This window comes from Macaca thibetana, chromosome 15 (genome assembly GCF_024542745.1).
Source record: "Macaca thibetana thibetana isolate TM-01 chromosome 15, ASM2454274v1, whole genome shotgun sequence".
NCBI classification, from domain to species: Eukaryota; Metazoa; Chordata; class Mammalia; order Primates; family Cercopithecidae; genus Macaca; species Macaca thibetana.
The window spans coordinates 87,472,498-87,485,879 of record NC_065592.1 but is presented as its reverse complement, the minus strand read 5'-3'; the positions used below and the strand labels follow the sequence as shown (position 1 = coordinate 87,485,879).

General features: G+C 40.0%; 1 protein-coding gene across 2 annotated transcripts in view; it reads left to right on the top strand.

Annotated features, from left to right (window-relative positions):
- Positions 1-12,511, top strand: part of NMRK1 (nicotinamide riboside kinase 1) — a 28,312-nt gene extending 15,801 nt beyond the window's left edge. Inside the window, exons 5-9 of one of the 2 annotated variants that reach the window (XM_050761976.1) lie at positions 3,686-3,833; positions 3,916-3,987; positions 4,611-4,717; positions 6,864-6,947; positions 12,144-12,511. In XM_050761976.1, the coding sequence (XP_050617933.1) occupies positions 3,686-3,833; positions 3,916-3,987; positions 4,611-4,717; positions 6,864-6,947; positions 12,144-12,163 (431 nt within the window). In that variant the 3' untranslated portion in view covers positions 12,164-12,511. The remainder of the gene's footprint in view (positions 1-3,685; positions 3,834-3,915; positions 3,988-4,610; positions 4,718-6,863; positions 6,948-12,143) is intronic. The other variant, XM_050761977.1, reaches the window with a different exon arrangement.
- Positions 12,512-13,382: the final 871 nt, after the last annotated feature.

The following is a 13,382-nucleotide window of genomic DNA, read 5'->3' as shown; positions in this document are numbered from 1 at the left end:
TCCTTTGTGTATTAGTTTGCTAGGACGACATAGCAAAGTACCACAGAATGCCTGAAACAACAGAAAATTATTGTCTCACAATTCGAGAAGCCAGAAGTCTGAGATCCAGGTGTCAGCAGGGTGGGCTCCCTCTGAGGCTGTGAGGGAGACTCTTTTCGGTGCCCCTCTCCTGGCTTCTGGTGTTTGCTGAAATCTCTGGCAGCCTTGGCTTCGGCTGCATCACCCCAGTCCCTGACTTCATCTCCACATGGTACTGTCCCCATGTGTGTGTCTGAATTTTCTCCTTCTGTAATCAGTCATATTGGATCAGGTGCCCACCCTACTCCAGTGTGACCTCACCTTAACTGATTGTATCTGTAATGACCATATTTCCAAATAAAGTCACATTCTGGAGAACTGGGCAGGAGGACTTTAACATAGGGGGACACATTCAGCTCGTAACAGCCACTAATGGGACTAGCAGACAAAAATTACTAATGATATAACAGATTTGAACAACACAATTAACTAACTTGACCAAAAACTGACATGTACAGAACATGCACCTAATAACAGCAGAATACATATTTTTTTTTCTTGAGTACATGGAATATATTACCCCAAATAGTCCATATATGCAAGGGCATGGAGTAAGTCCTAATACACTTTATGGATTGAAGAAATATAAAGATACTCTGTAATCACCATGAAGGAAATTAAAAAGCAATAACCAAGTGTTTGAAAAGTAAGCATTACCCTTTTTTCTGATTTTCAAAAACTTTTTCTAATGGAAAATTTCAAACATATGCAGAGGTCAGCAGAAAAGTATAATGAACTCTCTCATGAGTTCACCATCCAGTTTTAATAATATGAAATTTTGACCAATTATATTTCATCTATACCCTCACCCACTCTATTCATCTATATTGTTTTCAAGCAAATCCCAAACATCATTGTATTTTATCTGAAGCAAAACACATATCTATTCCTTGGGTCAAAAGCTAAATCACAATGAAAATTAGAAAATATTTTTAATGAATGATCACAAAAATATATCAAAACTAGAAAGACTGCTGGTTCCAGCCAAGACAGATTAGTCCCATTGCTCACTGGTCCTCCCTCCTACAATGAAAAACCCTGGACATAATGCAACAAACAGACGAAGGAAGACTGAAGGGAAAAAAGAAAGCATGCTGGCTAGAGATCCCAGGAGGTGAGGAATGACATGGCTATGGGATCCCTGGGTTTTCTTTTTGCTGCCTACCTATACAGGAGAAGTATACAACATGGAACCATCCATGGGCACAGGCTAAAAAAGGAACAAGGAAAAGGGTGGCCTACCAGAACAGAAAACCTTTTTGATAATATCCACCCTACTCTAGCCAGCCACAAAAGGCAAAACCGTCCTCCCTTCATGGTGTTAGCTGGGTGCGGAGCTGGACTTCCAGAAGATCCATCCAGCATTAGCAAGGCAGGGTGATGCTGGATCATCACCTCCACGTCACCCACGGGGGTTGGATCAGTGGAACCAAATGGGGAGCTGCACTTTCGCCTCCACCTGGCAGTACTCAGGTGGAAGGAGGCAGTGTGCAATGGAGCAGGTTGGCACTTCACCTTCCTTACTCAGGTGGTGTCAGCTCCTGTCAGCGGAACCCAGTGGAAAGATGAACTTCTGCCCACAGCTAGCAGCAATGAAACTTCACCGGCACTCTCCTTGACCCCCTCTTCCCACAATGGACCAACTTCCCCGCAACACAGCATCAGCAGGGCCTAGCAGGAAGCAGAGCATCCGCCCCCACCTGAACCTGCAAGCTATACAGGAACAGGGTGACTGCCTGCAAAAGAGGATTAAATAGGATCTACAGCCTTATAACACAGGATCTAAAATGTCCTGGACACAACTGAGAATCACTTGTTATACCAAGAACCGAAAAAGTTTCAACTTGACCAAGAAAAATGAATCAATAGACACCAATACCGTGATGACACAGATGTTGAAATTATCTGACAAAGAATTTAAAGCAGCGTTATTAAAAGGCTTTAAACATAGTATTGCAAACAGGCTTGAAACAAGTGAAAACCTAGAATGCCTCAGTAAAGAAATAGAAGATTTGAAAAAAGAACCAGATGGAAATTTTAGAATGGAAAAAATACATTAATCAAAATTTGAAAACTCACTGGATTGGCTCAGTAGCAGAGTAAGTACGACAGAGAAAATAATTAGTGAACTTAAAGACAGAACAATACAAATTATTCTCAACAGAGAGAGAATAGACTGAAATAAATGAATAAAAATGTGGAACAATAATGAAAGATCTAATATTCATATCTTTGAAGTCTCAGGAGAAAGTGTGGGACTAAAAAAGTATTCGAAGAGGTAATGGTTTAAAAAACAAAAAAAACTGGCCGGGCACGGTGGCTCAAGCCTGTAATCCCAGCACTTTGGGAGGCCGAGACGGGTGGATCACGAGGTCAGGAGATCGAGACCATCCTGCCTAACACGGTGAAACCCCATCTCTACTAAAAAATACAAAAAACTAGCCGGGCGAGGTGGCGGGCGCCTGTAGTCCCAGCTACTCGGGAGGCTGAGGCAGGAGAATGGCATGAACCCGGGAGGCGGAGCTTGCAGTGAGCCGAGATCCGGCCACTGCACTCCAGCCTGGGCGACAGAGAGAGACTCCGTCTCAAAAAAAAAAAAAAAAAAAAACTTCTCAAATTTGGTTTAAGACATAAAACTTCAAGAATCTGAGCAATCCCCAGATTAACTAAGTCTGATAAAACAGATTACAAATTCCAAAAGCAAAAAAGGTAATATCACTGTAAACCCTACAGACATTAAAGAGATAAAAGGATATTATGAACACTCATTATACAAATAAGTTTGAAAAGTTAGGTGAAATTGACAATTTCCTAGAAAGACATCACTTACCAAAACTAACACCAGAACAAAGAAAAAAAAACCTTAATAGTCCTATGTCTGTTAAATAAATTAATCCATCATTGAAAAACCTTCCGCTAAAAAACACTCTTAAGTGCTGTTGGCTCAATTAAGTAGTTCTGGAGTGCAGCTGAGAATTTGCCTTTCTGACAAGTTCCCAGGTGATGCTCATACTACTGGTTTAAGTACCATATTTTAAAAGCTATAGGCTACTTCTCTAAAATCACGATTAGCTCGAGAAGTATGTACATTTTAGAGTGTGACAGTGACACATTTGTGTTCTTTACAAATAGTCTGACTTTTAGTTATTTATCTAGAAGAGCTCTTTGCTGATTAAATATCTTAACTCTTTGCCAAGGACATTACAGATATTTCCCCCCATGAGTCATGTATCTTTCGAACTTATCTGTAGATATTTCATCTTCTAAAAATTTTACATTTTTGTGTAGTCAGGAGAGAATCAAAGTTATAAGTAAAGCAAGGTTAGCCATGGGTTTCTGATTGTCAGAGCTGGTATTAGGGACGCAGGAGTTCACTGTACTGTACTTTTTTGTATGTTTGAAATTTTCCATAATAAAAACGTTTCACTCTGGTTTATCAGTATTAGAGTTTCAAAGTGTCATCTAAAATATTTGTTATTAGGAGTTTTGAAGGGAAATAAAATGCTGGTCTATATGTTTACAGAATCCTGGATATATGCATCACAAAAAGTCACATCACAAAATGTTTTGCTATATTGATTGCATATTTTTGTGTGTTTGTTTGAAGTGCTTGAAGCTCTTAACATGGAAAAAATGATGTCAACCATTTCCTGCTGGATGGAAAGCACAAGACGCTCTGTGGTATCAACAGACCGGGAAAGTGCTGAGGAAATTCCCATTTTAATCATCGAAGGTTTTCTTCTTTTTAATTATAAGTAAGCATCTCCACTCTAATATTGGCTCTGAGTGAATGGGGGGAAGAAAAACCCTTGTGAACTAAGTATGCTGTTATTTTAGGCCCCTTGACACTATATGGAATAGAAGCTATTTCCTGACTATTCCATATGAAGAATGTAAAAGGAGGAGGAGGTAAGTTGTGAAATCATCTTTGTGAGTTGTAATTCAAAACAAAAAATTTAGAAGAAAAATGAGGACAGCAACATTATTGAGCAATGTCATTTTTCAGACACAGGAAGGCTTAACTCTTCTTTATAAAAGGAGCAAAACCTTTTTCCATAAATGGTCATCCACACAGAGTAATGCAAATTACTTTCTAAGAAAAGGGCCTTATATCAAGCTTTTGGCTCATTTCTCCTAAATCCTCAAACAAAACAAGCCCATGGTGATTATGATTTTAATGTGAGTGAGCCTGTTCTGCCACAGCTACAGAGAACACCAATTAGTTCAAAGCTTAATCCAACATAGTGGTCTCTCCATCATTATTTACACTATTTGTCTCTTAATTCTCTTATAAAGCACTAGAAGGAAAAAGGATAATTAAGAATGATAGTCAGTGGATTACAAAATTAATTTTAGGATCAGAGAACTAAATCCACGTTACTACTGTCTTTCTAACTGCCACTGAGTTAAAACATGTAGCACACTGTTTAGATTCAGCCTCTGAGTGATTTCTCCATTATCCTGACCATTCATATTTTACTTTATCAATTGTGTGTTTCTGTCGCCATAAAGTTTCCTACATGTTTTGATAGTACAAGGGTCTATGAGCCTCCAGACTCTCCGGGATACTTTGATGGCCATGTGTGGCCCATGTATCTAAAGCACAGACAAGAAATGCAAGACATCACATGGGAAGTTGGTAAGTGCCTTTTCTCCCTCTGTTCAAAAAGTCCCCCTTTTACTTGTCATTTGCCTCAAAGTATAGAAAAGAAAGGACTCATAGAAAAGTATAAAGGGACACTTAAGCAAGAACACTCTGGGCTTCTCCTCTTCCACAGCTGGTTCTCCTGGTTTCTGTTTCTCTCTGTGGCTCTCATCAGCCTCTGGATGGTTATTCATTCAACCAGTATCGAATGAATGCCTTCTGGTGCTACCCTGGAGATGGTGAAGGGAATAAGGCAGACCCAGCCCCTGCTGTCATGCAGGTGACATTCTATCGTGGAAACAGGTGCTAGAGACACCAGCCTGTCCTTTCCAGCTGCTGTAAGTTCTGTGACACCAAGCTCTAGAGGACTGCCGAGATCCCAGTAGTCATGGAAGGCTTCCTTGAGGAAGTCACATGTAACCAAACTTCGATGAGTTTAACTGAACAAAGGAGATGGACTGGGGAATAGAAGACCACCCCAGAAAGTGGGTATGGCACACGAAGGGACCAGGGGACAGGAAGGAATGAGAAGCCCCTGAAAGAAAGCTGGTGTGGAGAAAACTTTCTGGTAAAGAAAACCAAGGGAGCAGATTGATGCTGGTGATACAGGCAGGGTCCAGACCCTATAAGGCCAATAGTCTAGGTAAGGACTTTGATCATTATTCTCAGAGAAGTGGGAAGCTCTCTAGAGAGAAGTTTTAAACAAGGACATGATTGATACAAATTCTTTTTAGTTAAGACCCCTCTGGCTGTGTGGAGAATGGAGGAGGATAGATTTATAGGGTGTGATGTTAGACGCCTGCACTCAGTAGAAATGGGTGATAGAACAGCTATGGAGGGGGCGGGAAGATGACAGATGCCTCAGCAACTGACGGATGTTAGAAAAAAGTGAAGGCATTGCAGACCTGTAAGGGAGGAATGCATGTCTGTTTTGCATATAATAAGGTTGAGGTGCCTGGGAGACATATGTAGCAATTTGGAGGTAAGCATCCGGATCTGTGGGCTTGAGCTAAGAACAGATCACTGGAATAGGGCACTCGATGCAGAGAAGATGGCAGAAGGCTGTTCTATAAGACAAAGGAGTTAGAACTGATGTATGCTTTTCACAATAAAGGGGACTTGTCCGTGTTGTGAGAAGCCTGTTGGCCTCCAGGATAGGTAGCTATGTCAGAGCCGTGTGGAATGCATACGGAGTGTATCCCCAGGGCCGATGCTGAGATTCTGGCTGCACCTTGTCCACCTTGGACCATTGGTTGCAAGAACATCCTCTTGCTTCCCTTCTCTCCCTTTTACCTAAAATGCAAATCTAATCAGGCTCTTGCCCTGCTTGAATACCTTGAGACGTCTCCAGATCTTTGAGATACAATCCAAACAGCCAGACATCAAGGCCTCTAATGACTGAGGTACTGAGGTACAGTCTTGCGCTAGAATCTCATCTCATGTTGTTACCAGAGCTTCCCCCTATTCTAGCCATTCCAAATGGTGCATCATTGCTCTTGCCTCTCCCTGCTATTTTCTGACCAGAAGGCCCTTTCCTTCCTTTAACCTAGACAACATCTACTTTTTCTCCAAAACTGCTTATGCCAGTTTTATTAAAAATACATCTTTTCTCTGATAGCTGAAAACACACACACACACACACACACACACACACACATACATACATACATATTTTCTGAGCCTGGTGAATTCTGAGTTAGTACATATGTTGCAGATCCCAGACCGCTGCATGGTTTAAGAAGCTTCCCAGGTGATCCTCATGTCTAAGTATGTTGAAGAATTACTCCTTAAGTGACCCTTTTGGGTGAACACCTTCAGTGCATCAAAAGTGCCATATGCAGAACACCACTTACTTTCTTCTGTTTCATTCCTCTTTTCTTCTTTCTTTCTCTTCTCTTTTAATTAAATAATTTTCACATAAGCCAGTGTGGATTTATCTGTAACAATCCAGCATTTTTGACCTATTATACCTGGCTAGTATCTATTTCTTTCTTCAATCACTATTAATTTTCTTTTAAGTTATGGTCCTGGGTGCCTTGGTTAAACCTATTGGCATTAAAAGAGACGTTGGGTGCCAAAGTAAACATTGTATATTAATAAGCCTGTTAGCATTTGAACCGCTCTCTTTTCCCCTTCGTAGTGTACCTAGATGGAACAAAATCTGAAGAGGACCTCTTTTTGCAAGTATATGAAGATCTAATACAAGAACTAGCAAAGCAAAAGTGTAAGTATTGTGCTAACAAAGTGGAAGGTAGAGGAGAAACAGCCAGGAAAATAGTTCATTACATATGAAAGGATGGAATACCAGAATGCTAATGTAGGAGTGATTGTGCTCATCCATTCTTTGCTTTGAGGATAATTCAGAATCAGAAATTCTGGGGGGAAGGTTTCGAGACTCAATTAGTTTGTCTGTCTGTTTTTAGGGGTGAAACCATGTACCCTTTGTTACATCTCTTAATGCTATTTATGTGATTTACTTTAAAATGTTTAGTAGATGGTTGTACCAAATGGGACTGGAAGTATCCTTTGGGCAGAGTATAATTAAAATGCTGATGATTTTGTTTTAGTATGTCCAGAGCTCCCCGTTTCTTTTATTCCCTTAAAGATTTCCATAAAATTTCTACTTTCCAAATACCTCAAAGATAAACAAAAGATTTTAAAAAGTATTATGAAGTGTTTATTTAAGGTTTTCATATTGGACAGCACTTTCTGCAAGTGCCAGAGATTTGCCTAAATATGGCTTCAGCAGAAAGACAGTACAGGGGTAATGGTGGCTTCAGACCCAGCTGGATTAACCCGTTTAATCCACTGTTGGAACTCTAAGCTAGTAGGAGTTATTTATATCCTAATGCTCAAGGTCATCACCAAGGTCTGGTTTTTCACACAAAAAAATTTGCAACCTCCAACATTAATGGGTTAAGGAACTCAAATAAGGTCCTCAGGACTCTGCTTCTATTCTACTTTCTACTTAGGGTTTATTTTGAAGTCAGGCTCTCCACTGACCTGATGTCTGTTGATAACAACATCCTTCTAGGTCCATCAGTCCCAGTGTGAAAAGATACCTTTTTCAAGATTTGACCACGAGTTGATAAATGTTGGAGCTGGGTATTGAGTACAAGGAGGTTCATATTTATTCTCACTTCTTCTGCATAAATTTGAAGTTCTTTATCTTAAATCATTTTCTAAAAAGCAGTGTTCTGTTGTAGCCCAGATGATTGGTCCTGCTGGACCACATGACTTGCCAAAGCGATCGTTATGGCCAGAGAGATGGCATACTCTGATTGGCGAGGTCTGGATCACGTAACCCATCTTGTAATTGAACACCCCACCTAAGACCTTCTGATTTTAAAAATTTCTCTGGCCAGGTGCAGTGGCTTATGTTTGTAATCCCAGCACTTTGGGAGGCTAAATTGGGAGGATTGCTTGAGGCCAGCAAGGCTTGGTCTTGAGACCAAGACCAGCCTGAGCAACATAGTGAGAGAGACTCTGTTTCTACAAAAATTAAAATTTTTAAAAAATTAGCTGCCAGGTGTGGTGGCTCACACCTGTAATCCCAGCACTTTGGGAGGCCGAGGCAGGTGGATCACGAAGTCCGGAGATCAAGACCATCCTGGCCAACATGGTGAAACCCCATCTCTACTAAAATACAAAAAATTAGCCGGATGTGGTAGTGTGCACCTGTAGTCCCAGCTACTCAGGAGACTGAGGCAGGGGAATCTCTTGAACTCAGGGGGCAGAGGTTGCAGTAAGCTGAGACTGCGCCACTGCACTCCAGCCTGGTGACAGAGTGAGACTCTGTCTCAAAAAAAAACAAAACAACAACAACAAAAAAATCTAGTGGGGCATAGTAGCACACGCCTATAATCTCAGCTACTCAGGAAATTGAGGTGGGAGGATTGCTTGAGCCCAGGAGGTCAAGGCTGCAGTAAGCCATGATTGTGCCATTGCACTCCAGCCTGGGAGACAGACAGCCCTATCTCTGAAAATTAAAAACTTAAAAATTTCCCAAAGAGAAAGCAGGGCAGGAGGTAGAAACCAGAAGAAGAAGGTCGAAAAAACATGCTGGAAGGACAGAACTGTAGATCTAGCTATTGTTATATTTGAACTATTTGAATTAAAAGAATTTCCATGGCTAACACCGGCAAAATGCAATCATCAACTGGCTCAGAGAAGACAGTATGACTCACTCCAGCAGTGAAGAACATTATATGTTTTTTTGGTGAGAGGCAACTGCCCTAATCCAAATGTTGTCCTTCCTCAGTAAGAGACTGAACCCAACTAGGCAGATCATTGATCCTAAATATTGTTGATTTCAGGATCAGCCCATCATATAGGCATGAACCCATTTGAAGGAATTTCAGGACCATTTTAAATTTTCTTCTTGCAAGTAGAATTTAGAATCTTTGCCAGATATGCCCGCCCACTCCTGCCGTCTGTTACTTTGATGAAAGTCAGGCCTCCTATAATGAATCTCAGAGCACCAACGTGAGTGGATATAGAGGGTGTGGGGTGAAGGGAAGGGCTCAGCCTTCATAAATGATAGCACATGAGCCAGAGCCACTTCTCTGAGAGTTACTGGCCCCCCTTTCTGTCCCTAATGAGGCACTTCCAGAAGTGTTTCAGCTGTTGGACACCTGTAGCTCTTTGTTTTCTCAGCGATGGCCAGTGCTTGGGTCCAACTTTCCTTTATGACTAAGTCATACACTGGAGTTTGGCCTTATGATCTACCTACTGATAAAGATGAAAGTAGCCTTGGTCATGTAGCTCAGGTAAATTGCAACCAGTTCCATTCCAAATTGAGCCTTCACCATCTGTTCCAAGGCCCAAATACAGCTGGCATGTTTTGACAGGTGCTGCTAGCCCACAAGAAAGTGCATTTCGCAATGTTGTGATGCCCCTCCTCTTTCCTTCCCTACATCCTAGAGGCAGGCAGGAAAGTATTTAGCTATGCCATTTGAGGCTTCTAGATATTAGATAAAGTTAAAAAAAAAAAAAAAAACTTAAAAGAGGGATAAAAACAGAAATCCATCAGCTTTTCTTACCTCTAACATTTGTGCTGTTTTTTCTCAGTTACATAAATAAGTTACTGTTTTATTTCTAGTAACCTATTACCTTTCCTGGTGCTTCCATCCACAGTAACCTGGCAAAGCTGTCCTGAAGGTACCCTCAGTGTAGCCTGGTTTAACCCTGAGTATGACACACACTGAGCCAGCTAGGGAGACCTTTCCTGTTTCCAGTGACTGATCTTCAGGGTTTTTTTTTTTTTCTCACATCTCATAAACTTGTTTAGCTAATTTTTCAGTCTTAAGTACATAAAATCATAATTATGATAAAGTAATAATAATGAAGGGGAAACAAGAAAGACTGAGTTTAATTGTTAATGAAACAATAAATTATTCAGCAGAGTAAGGGAATGGAGTTATACATTTAATTTAATCCTTATTTAAATCCAAAGTGTGAGGCAAAATTTAATCATTTCCTTATTCTTACTAAAACAAAGTAGTCTAGCCACCAGGAACATTCAAACTCCCTTTAAAAACATTTATTTTCACCTCATTATAAAAGCATATTATTTTTAAAGGTTTTTTATTTTATTTATTTATTTTTATTTTTTTGATATGGAGTCTTTTTTCCATCTTTTTTTTTTTTTTTTTTTTTTTTTTTTTTTTTTTTGAGACAGAGTCTCGCTCTGTCACCCAGGCTGGAGTGCAGTGGCGCTATCTCGGCTCACTGCAACCTCCGCCTCCCGGGTTCATCTCATTCTCCTGCCTCAGCCTCCCGAGTAGCTGGGACCACAGGGGCCCTCCACCACGCCTGGCTAATTTTTTATTTTTTTTTAGTAGAGACGGGGTTTCACCATGTTAGCCAGGATGGTCTTGATCTCCTGACCTCATGATCTGCCCGCCTCAGCCTCCCAAAGTGCTGGGATTAGAGGCGTGAGCCACCGCACCCGGCTGATATGGAATCTTGTTCTGTCGCTCAGGCTGGAGTGCAGTGGCGTGATCTTAGCTCACTGCAGTCTCCACCTTCTGGGTTCAGGCGAATCTCCTACCTCAGCCTCCCGAGTAGCTGGGATTACACGTATGCACCACCACGCCCTGCTAATTTTTGTATTTTTGTCAAGACGTGGTTTCATATGTTGGCTAGGCTGGTCTTGAACTCCTGACCTCAGGTAATCTGCCTGCCTTGGCCTCCCATAGTGCTGGGATTACAGGCATGAGCCACCACACCCTGCCTTGTTAAATGTTTATTATAAAGCAAAAGGGAGCAAGTAATTACCTGTGTTCTCTCCAGTCATTAGTGTTAACATTTTAATGAGTACACATCCAGTCTTTTTACTGTTCACATCAATCTCTCCTTTACAAGACTGCAAGGGCAGTGTAGTTAATCAGCCATGCTTATCTCTGTTTTTAAATTAGTATTTAATTTTTTGCAGCTTTATAGAGTTCATTATATAATGAAACTAAGTAGCTCTTCCAGTTAAAAACAAAAATCAAGGCTGAGTTCTGTTTTGTACACGGAAGAGAAATATAAGACTTGACATTGACCTTTTAGTAGAGAAGAAAGATGTCACATGTCTAGTTTCAAATCAAAGGAATAAGAAGTTGCAAAATAAAATTTAATTATCAGATGTTTGCATTGTTCTCATTAAATTTAAAGCATGATCTCATTATAAAATTATAGTATAATTATCTAGGACAGTAGTCCAAATTAACATAAGATCACTTAACCATTTCCCAATTGTTGTCTATTTACTGTTGTTACAGGTGTTTCACATGGGTAAATCACATGCTATAACAAAATATCTACATGTATTCTATGTTGGTTTTCTTCTTTTTGAATTATATCCCTGGAGTAAATTCCCAGAAGTGTCACTTGTGTAGTCAAAGGATGTAATCATTTTTACATTTCACATATTTCAAAAATGAAATACTACACTAAAAAATGTGTGCTCTCCAATATGAGCTGTGTAATAAGAATGTGGTAGGTTTATCATTGAATTTCTATGCCAAATCAAGTATTCCATGGGCTTCCTTCGTTTAAGAAAAGGGATTAAAGGTAATAATACTTTCCCCACATCAAGGGTAACACTCCAAAACAAGGATTATACTGCAGACAGCTACCCTTTGTGGGTTTATTCTAGTCTTCAAACTATTTCATTCCCTGAAGTCAAGGATTACTATACCAATTACAAGTGATTTTGGATATCTATCTGATATTTTCAGGCATGCTTCAAATTTAATGCAGGGATTAAAAGAATGGGACTTGGACTCAATTTAGTTCTTTACAGGAAACCAGCATTTTTGGCTCCAGAATCCCCGTAATTTAAACATCCTTAGATTTACTGTTGTTGATGTAAAGATTTAATAAAATGAGAATTGGAATTCTCCATTAATTTCTTTTTATGTTTATTCCCAAGGTTTGCAAGTGACAGCATAAAGACGGAATGCAGCAAATCCTTCCTGAAGTGAATTAGGAAACTCAAAGGAGTAATTTAAGAACCTTAACCAAGATACAAGGTGTACTGTGGTACAATGACAGCCATTGTTTCATATGTTTGATTTTTATTGCACATGGTTTTCCCAACATGTGGAACAGTAAATATCCATGCCAATGGACAGGACTCTAGCTTAGCAAGTTGCTCCCTCTCCAGGAAGCACATAGATATAGCAGAGCTCACAGTGAGTCAGAGAGTCTCCACTTTTTGAACATAGCTCTAAAATGATGATTGTCAAACTTTTCTAACTGGAGCTCAGAGTAAGAAATAAAGATTACATCACAATCCAATATATGTAGAATTCATTGTATGTGTATTTGTGTGTCTGTAGGTGTATATATGTGTGTGTGATACATACATACATCAAGTATCATAGGACATTGACCTTATATATTCTGCACTGTGATGTTTTTCCATCTTTAATTTCAAAAAATATATTGATCACAACCACAATTTGGAAAATGTTGCTCCATACCATCCCATACCACACTCACCACCTGCAAATAATAGCATTACTAGGAGCTGCAGTCACAATGAATAAATCAACAATTTGCTACAAGATCTAGGATTATTTATGTATTTTGGTAGGGGTGTGTGTGTGTGTATGTGTGTGTGTGTGTGTGTTTGCATGTATCTAATACCATTGTATCTCATTGTTGAGACTTTATTACAAATAGGGTTTCTGGGTTTTTTCCCCCCACTCCTGGTTCATTTTGTTTTTGTCAAACCAGTGGTCTAAAATCACAGAAATAAGCAGTTACTTCAATCATGTGGAATCCAGGGGACCTATCTTTGGAAAGCACAGGAAGGAGGTCTGAACTGTGTGATCTCTTGAGGCTGCTTTCAATGCTGGAATTTAAATTATGTACTGGACAATCTTTTGCTTATTTATAACAAAAAGATTACAGACAACCATCTCAATTTTCTTTTTTTTATACTTTAAGTTCTAGGGTACATGTACACCATGTGCAGGTTTGATACATAGGTATACATGTGCCATGTTGGTTTGCTGCACCCATCAATGCGTCATTTACATTAGGTATTTCTCCTAATGCTACCCTTCCCCCAGCCCCCAACCCCCGACAGAGCCCAGTGTGTGATGTTCCCAGCCCTGTGTCCAAGTGATCTCACGGTTCAATTCCCACCTCTGAATGAGAACAT